Source organism: Lynx rufus, unplaced genomic scaffold (assembly GCF_022079265.1).
Source record: "Lynx rufus isolate CCGP_SWC_20201006 ecotype Redwood Valley unplaced genomic scaffold, mLynRuf1.p SCAF_2, whole genome shotgun sequence".
NCBI lineage: Eukaryota > Metazoa > Chordata > Mammalia > Carnivora > Felidae > Lynx > Lynx rufus.
This window is the reverse complement of record NW_025814834.1, coordinates 147,108,637-147,131,734: the sequence shown is the minus strand read 5'-3', so window position 1 is coordinate 147,131,734 and position 23,098 is coordinate 147,108,637. Positions and strand designations below refer to the sequence as shown.

General features: G+C 38.5%; 1 protein-coding gene across 2 annotated transcripts in view; it reads right to left on the bottom strand.

Annotated features, from left to right (window-relative positions):
* Positions 1-3,122: 3,122 nt before the first annotated feature.
* The window catches only part of LOC124515735 (guanylate-binding protein 4-like), a 37,127-nt gene continuing 17,151 nt past the window's right edge, over positions 3,123-23,098 (bottom strand). The window contains exons 8-14 of one of the 2 annotated variants that reach the window (XM_047084741.1): positions 22,633-22,845; positions 21,232-21,334; positions 20,709-20,902; positions 19,678-19,846; positions 18,862-19,055; positions 8,615-8,682; positions 3,123-3,682 (exon numbers count right to left, since the gene is read on the bottom strand). In XM_047084741.1, the coding sequence (XP_046940697.1) occupies positions 8,635-8,682; positions 18,862-19,055; positions 19,678-19,846; positions 20,709-20,902; positions 21,232-21,334; positions 22,633-22,845 (921 nt within the window). In that variant the 3' untranslated portion in view covers positions 3,123-3,682; positions 8,615-8,634. The remainder of the gene's footprint in view (positions 3,683-8,614; positions 8,683-18,861; positions 19,056-19,677; positions 19,847-20,708; positions 20,903-21,231; positions 21,335-22,632; positions 22,846-23,098) is intronic. The other variant, XM_047084742.1, reaches the window with a different exon arrangement.

The window sequence follows — 23,098 nt, the reverse complement described above, 5'->3', positions numbered from 1 at the left end:
AAGAAACAGACCCTAACTATAGAGAACAAACTGATGGTTACCAGAGAGGATGACAGGGATTAAGGAGTGCAATTGCTGTGATGAGCACAGGGTGATATATAGAAGTGTTATATTACTATATTTTACACTTAAAAGAAATACAATACTGTATGTTAATTAGCTGGAATTAAAACAAAACTTAAAAAATTCCTATGTAATGTAATATAGTGTCAAATTGATTGAATTGAAACTACATTGTTTGTTTTTTAAGATTATGCATTTATTTTGAGAGAGAGAGAGAGAGAGAGAGAGAGAGAGAGAGAGAGAGAGAGAATGCATGAGCAGGGGAGAAGCAGAGAGGAAGAAAGAGAATCCCAAGCAGGCTCCATGCTGTCAGTGCAGCACCCAACGTGGGGCTGGATCTCACAAACTGTGAGATCATGACCTGAGCCAAGATCAAGGGTTGGATGTTTAACCGATTGAGCCACCCAGATGCCTGAAATTACATTCTTTGATGCCCTATGCATTATGTTAAATTAAGACTTTATTTTGTTTAGATCAGTTTTAGGTTTACATAAATAAAGCAAAAAGTAAGAGTTTCCATATATCCCTTAGCCCACTCCACCCCCCAGTTTTCCCCAATTATTTCCATCTTACATTAGCATGTACATTTGTTATGAATGCTGAATCAGTGTTGAAAGATTATTAACTAAATTCCATATTAGAGTTCACTTAGTGTGGTACATTTTGTATGTTTTATATGTATGTACATACAGAATAGTTTCATTTCCCAAAAGACCTCCAGCTATTCATACCACGCTTCCTCCCTTTGAGCCTCTAGCAACCACTGGTATTTTTACTGTTTTACCTTTTCAGAATGTCATATAGTTGGATGACAATATGTAGCCTTTCAGATGGGCTTCTGAAATTTTCACTTAGCAAATTGTACTGAAGTTTGCTTACATCTTTTCATGCCTTGAGAGCCCATTTCTTTTTAGGATTGAATTAACATTCCATTGACCAGATATATCACAATTTGTTTATCTATTCACCTGCTGAAGCATATGTTGGTTGCTTCTAAGTTTTGGCAATTATATATAAAGCTACTTTCAACATCTGTGTGCAGGTTTTTTGTAAATTAAGTTTTCAACTCATTTTGGTAAATAACTGGAGCACAATCCCTGGATCGGATGGTAAGTGTTAAGCACTGAGAGAAACTACAAAAATGTCTTCCAAAATGGCCAAACCATTTCGCAGTCCCACAGCAATGAATGGGAGTTATTATCACTTCATATCTTCTACTAGTGTTTGGTGTTGTCAGCATTCTAGGTTTTAGCCATTTTGGTTTGTGTTTAGTGGTATCTTTTGTGGTTTTATTTTTGTAAAATTATTTTTACAATTTTTTCTTTTTTTGACATATGTAAATATTCTCTATTTTTTCATTTTTTATTTTTTAATATATGAAATTTATTGTCAAATTGGTTTCCATACAACACCCAGTGCGCATCCCAAAAGATAGAATTTTTCTTTTGTAATGTTTGTTTATTTTTGAGAGAGAGCAGGGGAGGGGCAGAGAGATGGGGGGACATAGAATCTGAAGCAGTCTCCAGGCTCTGAGCTGTCAGCACAGAGCCCAAAGCGGGTCTTGAACTCACGAACTGCCAAGATCATGATCTGAGCCAAAGTCGGAAGCTTAACTGACTATGCCACCCAGGTGCCCCTCTTATTGTGGTTTTAATGTAGGGTTCTCTAAAGACATATGATGTGGGGCATCCTTTCAGATGCTTGCTTGACATCTGTGAATCTTTGTGAGGTGTCTGTTCAGACCTTTTGCCCATTTTTAAATTGGGTTGTTTTCTTATTCTTGAGTTTTAAGAGTTGTTTGTGTATTTTGGACATCAGTTCTTTATCAGACATGTTTTCTGTAAATTTTCTCTTAATGTGTACGTTGTCATTTCACTCTTTGAATACTGTGTTTTGAACATCAAAAGTTTTCAATTTCAATGAAGTACAACTTACCAATTTTCTTTTCATTGATTGTGATTTTTGGTAGTGTATCTAAAAAGTTATCAATAAACCAAAGGTCGCCTAGGTTTTTCCTCTATGTTATCTTCTAGGAGTTTTATGTTTTACATTTAGATCTATGATCCAACTTGAATTCATTTTTGTCAAAATTGTAAGATCTGTGTCTAGATTCTTTTTCTTTTCCTTCCTTCCTTTTTTTTTTTTTTTGTATATGAATGTGCAGTTGTTCCAGCAGCATTTATTGAAAAGATTATGCTTTATCCACTGATTTGCTCTTCCTCCTTTGTCAGAGATCAGTTAACCATAGTTGTGTGAGTCTATTCCTGGGCCCTCTATTCTGTTCCATTGATCTACTTGTCTATTCTTTTTCCAGTGCCACACAGTCTTGATTACTATAATTTTATAGTAAGTCTTAAAGCTGGGTAGTTTCAGTTTCTGACATTTTCTTCTCCGTCAGTATTTGCTGTATATTCTGGGTCTTTTGCGTCTCCATATGAACTTCAGAATTAGTTTGTCAATATCCACAAAATAACTTGCTGGCATTTTTACTGGGATTATATTGAATCTATAGAACTGACATCTTGACAATACTGAGTGTTCCCATTTATTTAGATTTTCTTTGTTTTCTTTCAACAGAGTTGTTATTTTCTTCATTAGACCTTACACATATTTTTTTTTTCAGATGTATAACCTAAGTATTTCTTTCTCAGGAGTGCTAACATAAGTGATATTGTGTTATTAATTTCAAATTCCAGGGGCGCCTGGGTGGCGCAGTCGGTTAAGCGTCCGACTTCAGCCAGGTCACGATCTCGCGGTCCGTGAGTTCGAGCCCCGCGTCGGGCTCTGGGCTGATGGCTCAGAGCCTGGAGCCTGTTTCCGATTCTGTGTCTCCCTCTCTCTCTGCCCCTCCCCCGTTCATGCTCTGTCTCTCTCTGTCCCAAAAATAAATAAACGTTGAAAAAAAAAATTAAAAAAAAAAAAAATTTCAAATTCCACGTGTTCATTGCTGATGTATAAGCAAGCAATTGATTTTTGTATGTAAACCTTGTATCCTGCAACCTTGCTATAATCACTTATTAGTGCCAGGAATTTTTTGTTGTTGTTGATGATGTTTTGAGACTTTCTACATAAAAAAATCTATATATCTTTCCTTTTCTTTTCTTGTCTTATTTCATTAGGACTTCCAGTATGATGTTCAATAGAAGTGAAAGCAGACATCATTGCCTTGTTCCTAATCTTACGGGAAAGCATCTAGCTTTTCACCATTAAGTATGCTTGTAGGTTTTTTTCAGCTATTCTTTATCAAATTGAGGAAATACCCCACTATTCCTAATTTGTGAAAGGTTTCATCACGAGTGAGTGTTAGACTTTTGTCAAATGCTTTTTCTTCATTAATTGATATAATCATATTATTTTTCTTCTATTGTCTTGAGTTTAACCTAACTGTAAAAGCTGATGTGGCACCTTGCTTGGGAATTAGTTATTTGGCATCTAGTGTTCTCAGTCCAGGACACTTAGTGGACCCCTAACAGAAGAGTCCCATTTAGCATCCTGAAACATAAGAAGAAGGAGCCCCAAACTGATGATATCCTAAACCACATCGAGTTCCTGGAAATGCAGACTTTAAGCAGTTTCAGGCCATCAATCTATTTGATGCAATTCTTCAGCTGATAAAAATCTGGGGATAAAAGAATAAATAGTTTTAGAGTCAAGATCTATAGCTTTACAATATTCTTGAATAAGAGCAAGAGGCACTAGCTACTGTGACAGAAAGCTAAACACCACAAAACAAATACTCTGATATTGGTGGGACTGAGGAAATCTATATAAAAAAAAAAGAAATAAGAAGAAACTGTTACTGCACAAATCTGAGTCAGTGAATCAGTTTAGTGAGATAGCTGTAATAAATATGTCATCTTGTTCATAATCACAGTGTGGGCTGAGCCAGTGGAAACAAGAGCTGCCCTTAGTTCAGCAGTTAGTATTTTTGAGCGTGGGGAAAAAGAATGTAAAATTTAGGAGGTTTTTATATTTGTCTGATGGATATCAGAAGGAGAAGCTTCCTCTGTGACCTGGGTTCTAGATGCTAGCATTAAAAATTTGCAAATGTGGAAAAGACAAAAGGCTTGCTAATGCCACTCTCTGAGAGGTCATGGTGTCCCTCTGTTCATTTCCCTCAGCCCAGGTTCAGGTGACTGTGACTTTTCCTTCACTCCACCCTGAATTTAGTATAATTTGTTTCATGATACATCTTTGATGGTGACTATAGGTACTATCAGCATCTCCCATCCTAGTTTCTTGGCCACTCCTCAGTTTGCTCTGACCCTATTACTCCAGGAACAGATTCGATGTCTTGCAGTGAGGCTAACTGGAAAGACCATATTCACCCGTGACCCAAAGATCCAATCTGTGAAATGAAAATAATAGATAGCCAGTTTGGTCTACTTTTATTGTTTGTGATATCTGGTTCAAGATAGTGAACAAGTAAATTTTTTTAATCTTCACTCTATTTTTATTTTTTAGAGAGAAAGAGAGAGCACAAGCAGGGAAGAGGGGGAGGGGGAGGGAGGGAAGGGGGGAGAGAGAGGGAGAGAGAGAGAGAGAGGGAGAGAGAGAGAAAGAGGGAGAGGGAGAGAGAGAGGGAGAGGGAGTGGGAGAGGGAGAAGGAGAGGGGGAGAGAGAGAGAGAGAGAGAGAATTCCAAGCAGGTGTGGAGTCTGATGCGGAGCTCCATCCCATGATCCTGGGATCACGACCTGAGCTGAAATCAAGAATCAGATGCTTGGGCACCTGGGTGGCGCAGTCGGTTAAGCGTCCGACTTCAGCTAGGTCACGATCTCACGGTCCGTGAGTTCGAGCCCCGCGTCGGGCTCTGGGCTGATGGCTCAGAGCCTGGAGCCTGTTTCCGATTCTGTGTCTCCCTCTCTCTCTGCCCCTCCCCCGTTCATGCTCTGTCTCTCTCTGTCCCCAAAAAAATAAATAAAACGTTGAAAAAAAAATTAAAAAAAAAAAAAAGAATCAGATGCTTAACTGACTGTGCCACGCAGGTGCCCTTTAACCTCCACTTTTAAAGTATCTTTAGACATGTCATCAAACCTTGCCAGGATAGTTTATTTAAAGTTAAGGAATTTTCAAAATTGAGACTTTGTCATCAGCCCAACTAAAGGCTGCTGATAAAAGCTATTACTTTACGTTTTGCCTATTTGTCATTATTATACACCTCTCAGGCCTTCAAAACTAGCATTTCCACGGTTTTTGTGTATTTAAAAACAAAGTTCTTTGGCTAACCTGTATCTTGATGAACATGAATATTTTACCATTAAATGAGAAGTAATAACTGCTAACATAATGTTAAAAATAAAGTGCTTGGTTGTCTAAAAAAGCAACAATTAATTATATTCAGGATTTTAGATGGCTACAAGAAGAGGTGCCATTACTGCTGGATCTCAAAAGATAACTCAGATTGCATCAAAGAAAAATGAGAGGAAATGTATTTTATACCAAAAGAATGAAATGAGCAAATAAACAACGGTAGTGAGCAAATGCTAGGAATCCACTGGAGTTCACCATAGCCACAGGCTCATTAAGGATGAGGCTGAAAGATCAGGTGGGACCTGAGTAATGGGATTTATTCCAAAGGCGTATAGAGTTCCACATTCTGATGGCAGGAGGAGAAAGAGTACAGTGAGGACACTGGAGATAGAGATCCCTTTAGAGGTTGCTGTCACAGCACCTCTGCTTCTACCACTCCAGGCTTGTGTGGAAGCATTCCTCCACAGGGTTCTGCAGGGATTCACGTTCCTTCCATCTAGTTGTTCTGTACCCACTAAGAAAGCCTATTTATCTGCAAGGTCAAAGCTCCACTGCTGTCAAATTTGAACCAGTAGGAGGGAAAAGATGGAACTGGTGGAGTACAGGAGCAAAATTCTGTGGTCTAGACTCTCAAGTGACATACACATACTTCTGTTTCTATCTCCTGAGCAAACATAATCACATTGACCACTGCTAGCTTTAAGAGCAGCTAGAAAAATCTAACATCTAGCAAGGTTGTCAGGAGCTCATTTTGATAACAGAACTTTATAATAATTAGAGCTGACACTTCTTTTATTATTGTAAAAAGATATGCAACAATATCTGAGACAGATAATTTTAAGAGTCCTGAAATTAAACTTGGCCATTTTAAGGGATGGACCCAAGCTGCACTAAGTACAGAGGTCCTGTACTTTCTGAGACACAGATATTGATGTAGGAGAGGGTGGGCACATGACTATCATCCAAATAAAAAGAGTCCTTCCTCACCAACTGGATCAAGGAATCCTCCTCTGTCTCTCTCATTTTTTGTTGCTGTTATTTTTCATTTTATTTATGAAGCTATAAAGATATGATTCTAGAGATGATGAATCTAAGGCTAGTTATATTTGGATGTATAGCAGGATGTTTTTACTATTTAGCAATGAAAAAAAAATAAATTTGGCGTCTCTCTTCCAGATTCCATTATTTGGAAGAAAATTTGCTGACAAGAAAAATAACTTTTTTAAAGGCTTATTTATTTATTTTGAAAGAGAGTGTGCATGTGTGAGCAGGGGAGGAGCAGAGAGAAAGAGAGAGAGTGAGAGAGAGAGAGAGGATATCCCAAGCACGTTCTGTGCTGTCAGCACGGAGCCCAACATTGGGCTTGATCTCACACAACATGAGATCATGACCTAAGCCCAAATCAAGAGTCACATGTTTAACCAACTGGGCCACCCAGGTACCCCAGGAGAAATAACTTTTTATATTTTGCAAGTCTAAGTACCAAGAGTATACTCCTGGTAAAAGAAGAATTGTTAAAATATTCTTAAACTGATGGAAGCTAATGAGATTTAATTTAATAGAAATGACTTTTTTCATGTTTTATCAATTTAACTCCTCTCAAATGCGGTAGCATGTTGTTTTAGAAACTGTGGTTCTTTGGCACCTCGTGCACTCATCTTTAGAGAATGGTGGAAATTCTCAGACAGGAAGAGTCTCGTTTAACATCCTGTTACACAAAGTTTGGTGAAAAACCACAAAGCTGCAAATGTACCAGCCCTTCCAGAAAAGCACAGACATGAAACAATTTCAGTTCAGAAATGTGGTGAGTGCAACTGATCAGTTAAAAAATTAAATGTCTTAAAAAATAATAGCCTTTTAGGGACATAATTCACATGCTTAGGGAATTTTAGAACTGGAGAGTTTAGCAACTGTGATGTAAGAGTAAAAACAATCCAAAACCAAAATCACCTTGCATTTGCTGGATTTTGAAAAACACAGACTAAGCGAAGAGAAATCCAGAACTACATAAAATGTAAGGCAATGGAACTTGCCTAGTGGTTTGGCTGTGATAAATATGGCAACTTGCCTACATGTTGGATTGAAAAATGCATCAGTTCACTTAACTGAACTTAAGTTCAATCTTATTGCACCGAAAATATAGGTCTTAAAGGGAAAACTGAAATCACAGAGGATTTTAATTTGCAGGATGGATATTCAGGAAAGAGTCTCTAATAAGACTTGGACAGTAAAGTGCTAGTATAACATATTTGTGAGTTCACAAAAGCGTCTTTCAAGCTACTGTGTCTTTTTTTAAAATTTTTTTTAAATATTTGTTTATTTTTGAGAGACAGAGAGAGACAGAGCACGAGTGGGGAAGGAGCAGAGAGAGGGAGACACAGAATCTGAAGCAGGCTCCAGGCTCCGAGCTGTCAGCACAGAGCCCAACATGGGGCTCGAACCCACGAACCATGAGATCATGACCTGAGCTGAAGTCGGTGTTTAACCGATGGAGTCACCCAGGCACCCCTCTAAGTGTGTCTTTGTGCCCATTCTCCAAAGAGGTTGAGGCCATGTGCCCCGTTTCTTTCATCCACCCTTACACATGCAAGACAGCTTATGCCATATCTCCTATGGTGACCATAGGTGGAGTCTGACACTTTGCTCATTCTTTTTTCAGGAGGACCCTTCACAGATGCAGATTGCTCTGATTCCCCTATAAAAGGTTCAAGTAAATGTACTAATGTACTAATATGAAAAACCCCCCACCCTTCTTCCAGAAACTGAATCAGAAGAACATCTTAACAAAAGTCAACTGGCGTGACCCCTCTGTAGCCTATGGTTTCCGCTGTGGTATACTGAAGGCATACGTAAGTGCACCCTACCTCAAGTATAGTCCTTTTACACATTTCCAACACTTGTCAGGAATGATCCATTTTAAGTCTAGGAATTGTTAAATTTGTGACTTAAATGTGCGGTCTCATTATTAAGGAGTACACATTCAAAGCCTCTTCAAGTCTGATTTATAAAGGGGAAATCATTATTTTTCTGGCTTAATATTTCCTTTTTACCATTTTTTGGGGGCATCAGAAAGCTCACACAATTAAAGAGGACAGACTTTAATATTTGGGGGCATTAATTATCCATATAAGCTACCCTACAGAAGAAAGGAAGACCTAACATAATATGTGAATTTCTAAGTGTCTCTGCTTTGGTCAGTACACATACACCTTAAACCTATAGCCTTTATACAGTGTTGTGCCCCAAAAGGTTTAAACATAGGTTTTAGGAACAAAAGCTGGAAGGATGAGTGGACTTACCATCACACACAATGATATCCTCAGGGAATCTGTGCTTTTTGTCGCTGGAAACCGGAAGCTTCTAGTATCTATTAAAGAAATTGAAATCAGTGTGAATTCTTTACAATAAACCTCAAGACTCAGATGATTTAACTGTGATTTCTACAAACAAACATTTAACAATATTTTTTATATAAATTCTTGTCAGAGGTCGCCTGGGTGGCTCAGTCGGTTAAGTGTCCAACTTCAGCTCCGGTCCTGATTTCATAGTTCATGGGTTCAAGCCTCGTGACGGGTTCTGTGCTGACAGCTCAGAGCTTGGAGCCTGCTTCAGATTCTGTGTCTCCCTCTCTCTCCCTGCCCCTTTCCTGCTCATGCTCTCTTTCTGCCTCTCCCCTGCTCACACTCTATCTCTGTCTCAAGAATAAACATATATAAAAAATATTTTTTTAATAAAAAACAAAAAAAAGAATTTCTTGTTGGGCATCAAAAATAAGGCATGTTGGGGTCCCTGGGTGGCTCAATCAGTTAGGTGTGTGACTCTTAGTTTCAAGTCAAGTCATGATCTCATGGTTTGTGAGTTCAAGCTCTACAGTGGGCTCTAGGCTCTCAGTGCAGAGCCTGCTTGGGATTCTGTCTCCCTCTCTGTCTGCCCTTCCTGCACTCTCCTCTCTCAAAAATAATATAAATAAACAAAAAAATAAGGTATGCTATCTAACTCATTATTCAAGAAAGTCCTTAATACCAAATATGACCACAGTTGTATAGAAAAAGTTTATGACAACTATAAGGAGGCAAAAATTCTAAATCAGATATTAGCAAACAATACAATCCCCATCAAAATTCCAATGATATTTTTCACAGAAATAGAAAAAATAATCCTAAAATTTATATGGAATCACAAAAGATCCCAAATAAAAAAAGTCATCCTAAGAAAGCAGAACAAAACTAGAGGTATCACATTTCCTGATTTCAAACTTTATCATGAAACTACAGTAATCAAAACAGTTATCAAAAAATTAATAAGAGATTTACCATATGAGCCAGCAATCCCACTGTGGGTATACTTCTGAATGAAATGGAAGCACTATCTCGAAGAGATATATGAACCCCACGTTCACTGCAGCATGATTCACAGTAGCCAAAATGTGGAAACAAACTAATTTTTATCAGTGGATTAATAGACAAAGACGATGTGTGTGTGTGTGTGTGTGTGTGTGTGTGTGTGTACACTATTGTATAGACAATGGAATGGAATATTACTGAGTCATGAAAAAGAAGGGAATCCTGTCATTTGCAACCACATGGATGAACACTGAGGGCATTTTGTTAAGTGAAATAAGTCAGACAGAGAAAGATGAATAGTGTATGTTCCCACTTACATATGGAATCTTAAAAAGGTAAGGTCATAAAAAAAGAGTATAATGGTGGTTGCCAGGGACTAAGGGGTAGGGGAAATGGAGAGATGTTGGTCAAAGAGTACAAATTCTCAGATATAAGATAAGTAAGATATGGGATCTAATTAATGCACAACATGGTGACTATAATTAAAATACTGTATTACATACTTCTAAGTTGTTAAGAGAATAGATCTTAAGTGTTATCACCACACACACAAAAGTAATCACAATTATGTAAAAGGATGGAGGTGTTAACTAATCTTAGTGTGGAAATAATTTTACAAAGTATACATGTATCTAGTCATCACATTGCACACATTAAACTTACATATGTTATATGTCAAAAAGATTTCAATAAATCTGGAGGAAAAAAGATCATGTCATCTGCAAAGAGAGATAATTTTACTTCTTCCTTTCTAGTTTGGATGCCTTCTATTTCTTTTTCTTGCTAATTGCTCTGGCTAGGACTTCCAGTACAATGCTGAATAGAATTGGTGAAGGAGTGCATCCTTGTCTTGTTCCCAATCTTAGCAGAAAAGCTTTCAACCTTTCACCATTGAGTGTGAAATTAGCTGTGAGTTTTTTATTTATGGCCTTTGTTTCGTGGAGGTAGTTTCCTTCTACTTCTACTTTGTCGAGGGTTGTTAACATGAAAAGGTGTTGAATTTTGTCAGATGTTTCTTCCTTATGAATTGAGACTATCATTTTTCTCCCCTCCATTTTGTTAATGTCATGAATTACATTGGTCGATGATCATCCCTTAATCTAGGGGAGCGGGCAATGTGGCTTTTTCTTGATTGGGGTTCACTTGACTGTTGTGTTTACTTTGTTTTCTAGAGGTTCTATAAGATTATTTTAGTCATATTATTATTATTATTATTATTGTTATTATTATTTTAATGTCTCTATGAGGGAACAAGGGCTTGGAGCTTCTAGTCTGCCATTTTGTGGGCATTATCTTCATAGTGAATTCTGTTTTGATCACACACAATATTTGTATTGGGGTCAAGCAAAATGTAATATAATTTTCCTGTGCTGGTATGTTCCCCCCTGCTGTTGGCCATGCAGATACTAGGTAGGCCAAAGGAGACCACTGGCATGGTCATATCAGCTTTCCTAAGCTTCCTTAACCTATTTCCTATATTCCTGGAGAGAGGACTGCTCTATTTTTTCTTTGAATTTCTTTTTTTTTTTTAATTTTTTTTTTTAACATTTTTTATTTATTTTTGAGACAGAGAGAGACAGAGCATGAACGGGGGAGGGTCAGAGAGAGGGAGACACAGAATCTGAAACAGGCTCCAGGCTCTGAGCTGTCAGCACAGAGCCCGACGCGGGGCTCGAACTCACGAACCGTGAGATCATGACCTGAGCCGAAGCCGGACGCCCAACCGACTGAGCCACCCAGGCGCCCCTTCTTTGAATTTCTATACAGCAGCCAACACTGAAGAGTCGTCTTAATAAATACATTTTCAAGGGCTATTCAACTCCAGCTTAAGAGGTGAGAAGGTAGCAACAAATAAGGCAGGCTGTAGACTAAGTTTGAGGAAATAGAGATGGTAATGTAAAAATGGCCAAGCAACTTACATCTTACTTCATCCAAATACCATGTACACAAATGGCTTGAACTTGTCTTCTTACAAGATTGTCCAAGATGTGTTTGAAATCATTCTTTGATTACTTCAATGATTCAACAATTATTTCCTATTCACTATTATGTAAGACACCTTTTACTGGGAGGTTTATCTTTGGGGATTTACAACATTTATTACAAAAGGAAGTTTATGACTAAACATGCAAGTGGTGAAGATCCCTTTTACTCTGCCCTATTGTCCTTTACTTCACTCTTAATCCTTTCCAGTTATCATTTCTTATAAACACTGTTTTGTTGACTGTTCCTCATTCTTTTTCCCTCTATGGTTATCATTCACTGCAGCTAGTATGTTTCCTAAGGCTTAAGGTGTTACCTGATAAAAAGTATGTCCTGAAAAGAGGCAGCTCATTCAGACAGAAGATAATGTATATGATGTGTGTTGGCCATATGTATTAGGGAGATTTCATGGGGAAGTAGGGCTTATCCCTGCTTCTTTCTTTTACCAGAACATGCATATGGACAGTATGAGATGCATTCCTCTGAGTGATATCAATGGGTCACTAGGGACTGATTCAGCTACTGGACTTTCACTCCAATGGCTTTGGTTGGGGAAAGTAGAAGGTGGCTAAACTTTGACTCACAACCATTAAGAAAATAGAACTGTGCCCTAAAGGCTTTAGAGAGAATGAAATCCAGAATCATGATACCTCCAGTTTTGTTTTTCTTTTTCACGACTGCTTTGGCTATCTGGGGTATTTTGTGGTTCCATACAAATTTTAGGATTGTTTGTTCTAGCTTTGTGAAAAATGTTGGTGGTATTTTGATAGGGATTGCATTAAAATGTGTAGACTGCTTTGGTAGTATAGACATTTTAAGTATGTTTGTTCTTCTAATCCATGAGCATTGAATGCTTTTCCATTAAGAGCCATATTACAAAGCTGAGTCATCAAGATACTATGGTGCTGGCATAAAAACAGACACATTGATTAGTGCAACAGAATAGAAAACCCAGAAATGAACCCCAACTATACGGTCAACTAATCTTTGATAAAGCAGGAAAGAATATCCAATGAAAAAAGAGTCTCTTCAACAAACGGGGCTGGGAAAACTGGACAGCAACATGCAGAAGAATAAAAGTGGACCACTTTCCTACACCACACACACAAATCAATTCAAAATTGATGAAAGACCTAAATGTGAGACAGGAAACCATCAAAATCTTAGAGGAGAACACAAGCAGCAACCTCTTTGACCCTGGAGCAGCTTCTTACTAGACACATCACTGAAGGAAAGGGAAACAAAAGCAAACATGAACTATTGGGACTTCAGGATACAAAGCTTCTGCACAGTGAAGGAAACAATCAACAAAACTAAAATGCAGCCTATGGAATGGGGGAAGATATTTGCAAACGACATATCTGATAAACGGTTAGTATCCAAAATATATAAACAACTTATCTAACTCAACACCCAAAAACCAAATAACCCAGTTAAGAAATGGGCAGAAGACATGACATTTTTCCTAAGAAGACATCCAGATGGCTAATAGACACATAAAAAGATACTCAACATCACTCATCATCAGGGAAATACAAATTAAAACCATAATCAGATACCACCTCACACCTGTCAGAATAGCTAAAATTAACAACTAAGGCAACAACAGGTATTGGTGAGGTTGCAAAGAAAGGGGAACCCTCCTGCACTGCTGGTGGGAATGCAACTGGTATAGCCACACTGGAGAACAGTTTGGAGGTTCCTCAAAAAGCTAAAAATAGAACTACCTTTGAAGATCTGGGGTTTATGTGGTGGGCTCTGTGCTGGGAGTTAGATTCACAATGATGAAAAAGTCTGAGCACCTGAGATCAAGAGAGGAGGAGAGATGCCTATAAACAGGCTATTTCAATGTCACAATTAGTAAGAAGTGCTCTGACAGGGGTGACGATAAGGAACACAGAGGAGGAACAGATCAACTGCCTCCTTGGGAAGTCAGGACAGATAGGGGCTAGCAAATAATGAGAATGTAGTATGGTGGCAGGATGTCTGTATGCAATATACAAAGACACAGAATCCAAAGATAACATGTAGCTTACAGAATCACAAGTAGTTCATTCTAGCTATATCACATTCTACAGCACAAGGCAGCTGGAAAAGGAATTCCGGAAAAATCTAGTTGATACTGAAGAACAATTTTTCTAATTCACTCCCTTTATAAGCATGGGGCTGGAACATAGAGGCATTCTAGCAAACTTCCCAAGTGACTATATAGCAAAAGAAATTAGATTTCACGTACAGCATGGTGATTATCATTAATAGTAGTGTTGTATGTATTTGAAAGTTGCCAGGACAGTAAATCTTAAAAAGTTCTCATCACAAGAAATAAAGTGCAACTGTGCATGGTGATGGGCGGCAACTAGACTGGGGGTGACCATTTCCCAGTGTATATAAATGCTGGATCAGTATGTTGTACACCCGAAACTAATATAATGTTATATGCCAATTATACCTCAGTAAAAAAAGAAATTAGAGACTGGAACATCGAAAGGTCATAATTAAAGCAAGATTAGGATGCATGTCTTATGGTTTTCAGCTCCCTGTTGTAATCAGCAGACTCTTCCTACTGCACTGAGGTATGCTGTTTCAAGGAGCATAACTGCTTCCACCCTATTACTAAATGTTCCCTTTCCATGTATTTATATTTTAGTTTTAATTTTAGCAGTTTTAAGTCTTTATTTCTGAATATGTAACAGTAATACCATACAAAATGTAAGAGGCATGGAGAAGAATATATGACATAAAGTTAGCTACCCTCTCAAGCCTCACATCAACTACACAGGTCCATCCTAAGTCACAACCATAGTTACTAGTTTATTTCATATTTTTCCTGAGACATGTAAAATACATGTGCATATTCATTATATTTAAATTTACTAGTAGCAACTATGCATACTTTCCGGATGTTTTTTTACTTTATGCTAAATCTAGAGATCTTTTCATATTAGTACAGAGTTTTCCCTTTCATTGTAGTGACCATAGAATACTCTTGTACAAATGCCCCATGATTTCTATTACCAGCACCTGACAGTTGTTTTCTGATTTTGTGCCATACACTTGTGCTGTAACATATATCCTAGCACGTATGACATTGGCACACGTACAATTAAATCTATAAGATAAATTCCTAAATTTGAACTTGCTGGATCAAAGGTATGTGCATTTAATACCTTGATATAGAATTGTTCCAATCTGTACTTTCTCGAAAATATGGGAAATTTCCTATTTCTCCAAATCTTTGGCAACTTAGTATCCCATCAAATGTGTTTTTCTTTGCTAACCTTTGGGATGAAACAGGAGCCTCAAAACTTTATTTTGCGTATCTCATATTATTAGCAAAGTTGAATATATTTCATTTCTTCTAATATATTTGCCCATTTTGGGGGGAGAGGGGTGTTCTTTTTCCCACTGCTTTAAAGGGATCATTATGGCTTAAAGAAATTATATTATTTTTTCTGATACATATTAAAATGAATTCCTCATTTTGCCATCTTTACTTTGCTCATGTTTTTCTATGAAGAACTTTTTTTTCTTAGACAAATGAATTCATCAGTATTTTCTTTTATCTACCTCAGTATGACTTATTTCACTTAGCATAATACCCTCTAGTTCCATCCAGGTTGTCCCAAATGACACAATCTCATCCTTTTTTATGGCCATGTAATACTCCATTGTGTGTGTGTGTGTGTGTATGTATATACATACATACATATATATATACATATACATACATACATATATATATATACATATACATATATACACCACATCTTCTTATCTGTTTATCAATGGACACTTAGATTGCTTTCATATCTTGGCTATTGTAAATAATGCTAGAAGAAACATGGGGGAGCACTTTTTGAATTAGTGTTTTTGTTTTCTTTGGGCATATATTCTGTAGTGTAATTACTGGATCCTATGGTATTTCTATTCTTAATTTTTTGAGGAACCCCCATACTGTTTTCATAGTGGTTATATCAATTTACATTCCCATCAACAGTGAATGAGGGTTCCTTTTTCTCCACAACCTTGCCAACACTTGTTATTTCTTGTCTTTTTGATTTTAGTCACTCTGGTGTGAGGTGGTATTTCACTGTAGTTTTTTTTTTAACTTTTTTTTTCAACGTTTATTTATTTTTGAGAGAAAAAGACAGAGCATGAGTGGGAAGGGGCAGAGAGAGAGGGAGACACAGAATCCGAAGCAGACTCCAGGCTCTGAGCTGTCAGCATAGAACCTGACATGGGGCTCAAACTCACAAGCTGTGAGATCATGAAGTCAGATGCTTAAGTGACTGAGCCACCCAGGCACCCCTATCTCATTGTAGTTTTGATTTGATTTCACTCATAAGTGGAATCTAAGAAAAACCACAAATGAATAAACAAACAAAAAGTAGTACCAGACAGAGAACAAACTGATGATTTCCAGAGGGGAAGGTGTGGGGAATGGGCAAAATAGATGAAGGGAATGGGAAAGGCTTCCAGTTATGGAATGAATAAGTCACAGGAATAAAAATCACAGCATAGGGAATACAGTCAACGATACTGCAACAGCAGTGTACAGTGCCAGATGCTGGCTAAACTTGTGGTGAGCATAGCATAATGTATAACCTTGTCAAATCACTATGTTGCACACCTGAAACTAATGTAACATTGTGTGTCAACGGCATTCAAAAAAATTTTAAATATATCTTTTTTATCTATTTCCATTATGTCATACTTAGAAAGGTCCTACTGGGGCACCTGGGTGGCTCAGTCGGTTAAGCTTCCAACTTTGGCTCAGGTTATGATCTCACCGTTCGTGAGTTCAAGCCCCGCGTTGGACTCTGTGCTGACAGGTCAGAGCCTGGAGCCTGCTTCAGACTCTGTCTTCCTCTCTCTTGGCCCCTCCCCCACCCACAGTCTGTCTGTCTGCCTCTCTCTCTCAAAAATAAACATTAAAAATTTTTTTTAAAAAAAGAAGGTTCTACCTACTCCCATATTATTTTTTTTAACTCCCCCCTATTATTTAATTTTATGCTGTAATTTTTCATGTTTGTATCTTTGAACCATCCGAAATTTACCTGGACCATCTTGAAATTTACATGTAAAGGAGAACCCAACTTTTCTTTTTCAGATGGCTGCCTATAGTTCAAACACCATTGGCTGAATATCCCATATTCCTTCACACAAGAAAATGCCCAAATTATCATCTGCTGAATTTCTGCATGACTTTGCACAAATTTCTTTTCTTTTCTTTTTTAAATTTTTGAGAGAAAGAGAGAGTGCGAGTAGAGGGGGAGAGACAGAAAGAGAATGAAAGAGAATCTCAAGCAGGCTCCATGCTCAATGTGGATGGAGTCCCAGATGGGGCTTGATCCCACAACCATGGGATCATGACCTGAGCTGAAATCAAGGTCAACCAACTGAACCACCCAGAAGCTTCATGCACCAATTTCTAAACTTCCAAGTCTGTTTTGTCATTGTTTCAATATTCAGATGTTAGTACCACAATGCTAATTCTTGGGATGTTTTAACATGTGGCTAAAGCTAGTTCCCTTTCATTTGTCTTTTTTCAGGATTGCACTGGATATTTTTGTTTGTGGCTTTTCCATAAAACTTTCAGAATTAATTTATCTACTTCTTGAAAAATTATGTTTGACATATTTTTGGATCACATTAAATGTCCATATTAACTTAAATAATATTGAAATTTTAATTTCTGTCCATTTTTATAAATTGTGTCTTACATAGCATTTAAAAAATTTTGTTCATGTAAATTTTACATACTTCATGATTTTATTCTGTAGTATCATATTGCTTTTGATGTTACTGGAAATTTGATCTTTTTTTCCACTGTATCTTTTAATTTGCTTCTCATTTCTCCAAATTAATTTTGTCAATATGAAGTTTATCTTTTCTGGGTAAGACCTTCATATATTTAGATAATTACTTTTTAAACTTTTGTTAAATGAAACTAACATGACACATATACCTCAAAAATGAGTCACAGCATAACAAGTCTCATTCTATAATTTCCTAACTGGAATTATGAGCTTATTTCATTTGTGATCCCAGAACTTTAAATCCTTCAAAAGCAGTTTTTCTTGGGTTTCTAAAAGGGAGAGTTCACTTTTGAAAGTCCCCAATTATCAAGTTGGGTTTCACTTTTAACACTAGCAGCTAAGCTAAGCATATCCATCTTCATACCTTCTTCTCTATCTTCATAGTGTTCCTTGATGGGGTTTTTCAATATATCCATGTATTTGAAACTGATGGTAAGAGTATCTATGGCATGTAACTTCCTAATTTTCTCAGGATCATCTCACTGAGGGTGGGGAGATGCTGAGTCAAGACTGAGAACTATTACAGAAATGTGTTCCAGTTCTAACGATGCCCTTTGGGAGAGAATGTAGGTTTGGTTCTAACTAATTCTCAGTTCTGCTTGAGGTATGATGGCCAAAACCATCTACAAAAAAATGAGAATTGCTAACACTGTGCAGAAACAGGCTATCAAGCTGCATACTGGAATAAGGAAGACTATTCCCTTGGGCTTTATAGAGTAACACACAGATCTGGAAACAAATACAGCAAGTTATAGGGCTTTCAGAATTCTATATTTCATATCAGGAATAATCTGATACTTTCAGAACCCAGTAGATGTATTTTAGATGTATCTGATGGTTACACTAATATCCTAAAGACTATAGTATTGAGGTCCTACCCAATCCAAGCATTAAGAGAACATGCTGTAGTCACTACAAACAGCAACCTACCAATCTGCGGATGTTATTTGTTCATTTCAAAGACGAACACTAGAGGGGCACCTGGGTGGTTCAGTCAGTTAAGCATCCACCTTTGGCTCAGGTCATGATCTTGTGGTTCATGAGTTCGAGCCCCGCGTTGCACTCTGGGCTGACAGCTCAGAGACTGGAGCCTGCTTCAGATTGTGTGTGTGTGTGTGTCTCTCTCTGCCTCCCCTCCTTTCCCCACCCTACTGGAGTTCTGTCTCTCTCTTAAAAATAAATAAATATTTAAAAAAAAAAAAGACTACCACTACAGAAAGTGTTAAGAGTTGTGTGGATTTAAGGACCTCAGCAGGATCCAGAAGGATCTGAGGTTCTAATGAATTATATACTTTTTATGATTCTCCCTGGGATCTTGATTTCTATTAGTATTGGCTCTCCCCTTCCTCAGGAACCAGGGCACTGTCCATGGAGCACTGCCCAGCTCTGTGCAAGGCTTACCTTCAGCTTGTGCATCAGCACTTTTTCCTGCTCTCTCAGAAGGCTTTCTATTTCCTTCTCCAACTTCTCTCTCATTTGGGGTATGTTTTCCCTGAAGCTTCTCTCTTGAGACTCCATTTTTTGTGGCTGCTCCTTGTGTTTCTGAGTTAGCAGCTCCTGCTCCTTCTCAGTTGCCTGCTTCTTAGCCCGCTCAGCTGTTCCACGAATGGTTTAGAGAGAGAAGAAAGCAATGGTCAGGTCTGATGATTTTATTCTGCAGTATCTCATCTGTTTTGCTGCAATTGCAAATTCAGCTTTTCCTTACATTTATCTTTTATTAAAATTATTATTATTTTTTTAATATTTATTTTCGACAGAGAGAGAGAGAGAGAGAGAGAGAGAGAGAGAGAGAGAGAGGATGAGTGGGGGAGGAGCAGAGAGAGGGAGACACAGAATCCAAAGCGGGCTCCAGTATCCGAGCTGTCAGCACAGAGCCTGATGCGGGGCTCGAATTCACGGACCACAAGTTCATGACCTGAGCCAAAGTCGGACTCTCAACCCACTGAGCCACCCAGGCCCCCTACGTTTATCTTTTAACAATCTTGTTTACCATTTCTTTTATTTGATCAAAATGAAGTATGTCTTTTGTATGTCAGGCCTTAGTAATCATTAATCACTGTTGACCTTTAAACTTTTGTTAAAAGAAACTAATATGACACGTGCTTCCAAAATAAGTCACAGCATCACAAAAACCCTCATTTTATGAATCCCTAAAAGGAATTCTGAACCTATGTCATTATGAGCTGAGAATCTTCATCCCCAAACCAGGTAACTCACTATGATCCGGCGTTTCTTTACTGAATACTCCATCAGTCACATCAATAATCCATTGACCCAACAAATATTTATCTTTATTTGCCACAATCTCTTTTTTTAGTAGCTGTATCTCTCTACGCAACTTCTCAGATTTCTTTTCAAATCCCTCATTATGAAGTTCTTCTTGGACCTATAAAAAAGAAAGAGTTCACTTCTGAAAATCCTCTATTATCAAAAGCAAGGGTTTTGAGTCTAACAGTTTCAGCACTGAAGAACCATGTCTACTGCACTATCACCCGAGAGTGCTCTTTGATGAGTCGATCCTGGAGAGTGGGAGTATCCATGGTTTACACCTTCCCACAATTCCCTCAGCACCATCTCACCAAGAGTGGGGTGGGGTCAGGCTAGATCAGACCTAAGAACTATCCTCTTAGTTCCAGCAGTGAGGATGTCCTTCAGGGGGATGTAGGATTAATCCTATTTCTCAGTTCCACCAAGGTAGCATGAACACACACGTCTAACAAAAATGGGAAGTGCTGATCCCCTCTAGAACACTGGCTGTCAACCATCAGACTGAGTCGAAGAATTACTTTTCCTCTGTGCTCTGTCGGACGACTCACACAGATCTGGAAACAAATGCAGCAAATTTTAGAGCTTTCAGAATCCTGTAATTCAAGTCTTTCTGATACCTTTAAGATAAGCTGGAGTTCTTTTAGGTCTGTTTGATGGCTGAACCAAGAATCCTAAGGACAAGCAGACTAGGGCCTTATTTAATTCGGGTCCAATGAAACCATCCTAACAATCACCACAAACAGCAGCCCAGCACCCTTAGGGATGTTAATTGCATACTACAAATTCTCTAACTACATAAGCCTTTGGAATTTGTGGATTTAAGAGCCCCAGCAGGATCCAGAAAGATCTGAGGTTTTTAATGAATCGTATGTCTTTTATGATTCTCCCTGGGATCATGATTTTTAATAGTTTGGCTCTCCCCTTCCTCAGGAACCAGGGCACTGTCCATGGAGCACTGCCCAGCTCTGTGCAAGGCTTACCTTCAGCTTGTGCATCAGCATTTTTTCCTGTTCTCTCTGAAGGCTTTCTCTTTCCCTCTCCAACTTCTCTCTCAGTTGGGCTATGTTTTCCCTGAAGCCTCTCTCTTGAGCCTCCATTTTTTGCAGCTGCTCCTTGTGTTTCTGAGTTAGCAGCTCCTGCTCCTTCTCAGCTGCCTCCTTCTTAGCCCGCTCAGCTGTTCCACGAATGTTTTAGAGAAGAAAGCAACAGTCAGGTCTGATTCTACTCTCCTTAGCACAGATACCAAACTGACTTTGAAAAGGAAGCTGAGAAGCCCCCAAATTATGTGGGTCACCAAAAGCACATTTCAGAATATGATGGAGATGGCCCTCCTCGTCTGCCTGATATAAAAAGACAACTCTGACTGTTATATGTGTATTTAGCAGTGTCGTTCCACAGTAGGAGAGGAAGCTCTTTGTTTCATGCAGGTTTTGCCCTCATTTCTGTCTGGAGGTAGTGCAGCAACCCACCCACTCTGCTATGAGCTCAGCCCTGCACCTGTACCTGCGAGTGCCTTCTCTTGACAGGTGAGGGCTTTGTCTCCCTGCAGGATGGATTTCTCTATTGCCACTTGGGACTGTAAGAAGTGCTGGAGAACTTCATTTGCCTGAGGAAACAAGGAGAAGAGACATGACATGCAGCACACATCGTGTCTTTTGGGGGAAACTATTGTTCTACAAAGTCACAAATCTGGCCTTGTAAATTTTTCACTTGCTTAGATATCCCTCACTAACTTTCCTTCTATGCCTCCAATATAAATTCTGAGTTCTTCTGTGAGACCTGAAACCTTCCACTGCAGCCTCCTTTGCAGCCCTCCATCCTTCTTTCCAGTGAAGCTTTCCACTATCCACCCCAGGTGCCGCCCAGCAGACTTCAGTGTGTATATAAACAGGGACTCCTGTTTTCTCAAACATTTGCTCAGTCTATTTTCTGCCAGGATGCTCATCTACCCTTTCTTAACTAGGATAACATTTATGGATACTTCATCCTGTAACTCCTATTGCTCTTTCAGAGTGCTTTGCTAAGCTACCTTTCCAGTTTGGAGGATGGCCAATTACTCTGAGCGGCCCTACCAGCTCTCCCCTTGCTGGTAGTATGACTCTGGGCAACTTCTTACTTCTTTGTGTATTGCATTTCTCAACTGCATAACTATAGTATCTAAGTTATAATAATATTCTGAGCATTAAATTCACAATCCAACCAAAATACCTGATTATAGGTTATTTACTACATGCATGGCATAGTAAGGGGGTGCTGAACATGTCTACTAGTATTTTTTGAGAGAGAGAGAGAGAGAGAGAGAGAGAGAATGCAAATGAGCAGGGGAGGGACAGACGGACAGGGAGAGAGAGAGAATCTTATGCAGGCTCCACGCCCAGCATGGAGCCCAATTCAGGGCTCAATTTTATGACCATGAGATCATGACCTGAGCTGAAATCAAGAATCGGACACTCACCTACTGAGCCACACAGGGGCCCCATCAGCCAATATCATAATGATTGTTATCATCAATAATCATTACCATTATTTTACTATCTGCTCATCAAAGTATGATAATTATATATTTGCCCAATTTTTTGTCTTCATTTCAGGTAATATCATCATCTTGAGAACAAAGGTTGTGTTTACTCTTTGTATCCTCTATACTTAGCAAAGAAATGGCCACATTGTTTGATAAAGAAAAGTTGTTCTCTTTAACCCAGAATTCCCGAAATATTGCAAATATATTTCCAGTTCCTTCAACAACATATAACTAATTGCGGATAAAAACTAAAAGTGTGGAGATACTGCCCTGCTCTGCTTTCTCCATAAAAATGGTGCTATGATCTTAGATTTTCAGAAAAAGCAACAAACACCCTTTGACTCTACGGTTCTGACAGCTATCCCTCCCTCTTTATTCCTTACCTTAACCCCTTTCCTGGGCACTAGGTTATAGTCCCATTCAACCTTGTTCTTTGCTTCTAAGTAGAGACTGTGTCCTCCAGGAACACAGAAAGTTCCTGTTGAGATGCTTTTCATCAGGGGCTCTGTAAGTTGCTGAAGCTTTGCCTGGGAATATTTAACAGATGTGTATTCATTCTGCAGCAAGAAATCTTTCTTCTTTTTTTCTATCATGTCCTGCCAGAGAAATGGGGGAGAAATCCAATAGAAAGAAGCTGTTAGAAGGGGAAGTCCAATGTCATCCTCTTAGAAAAAGCATTCTGATCACCTACGAGTAGACCGGAACATGGAATGGACCAGAAGTCAAAAGACTTTCAGTCCTAGTTCTAATCAATTCTGTGTTACTTGGGGAAAGCCCCTTAACTCCCTTGGATTTAAGCTTATCATCTACAAAATGATGGTGTTGGAAGACATAAACTCCAATTTTCCT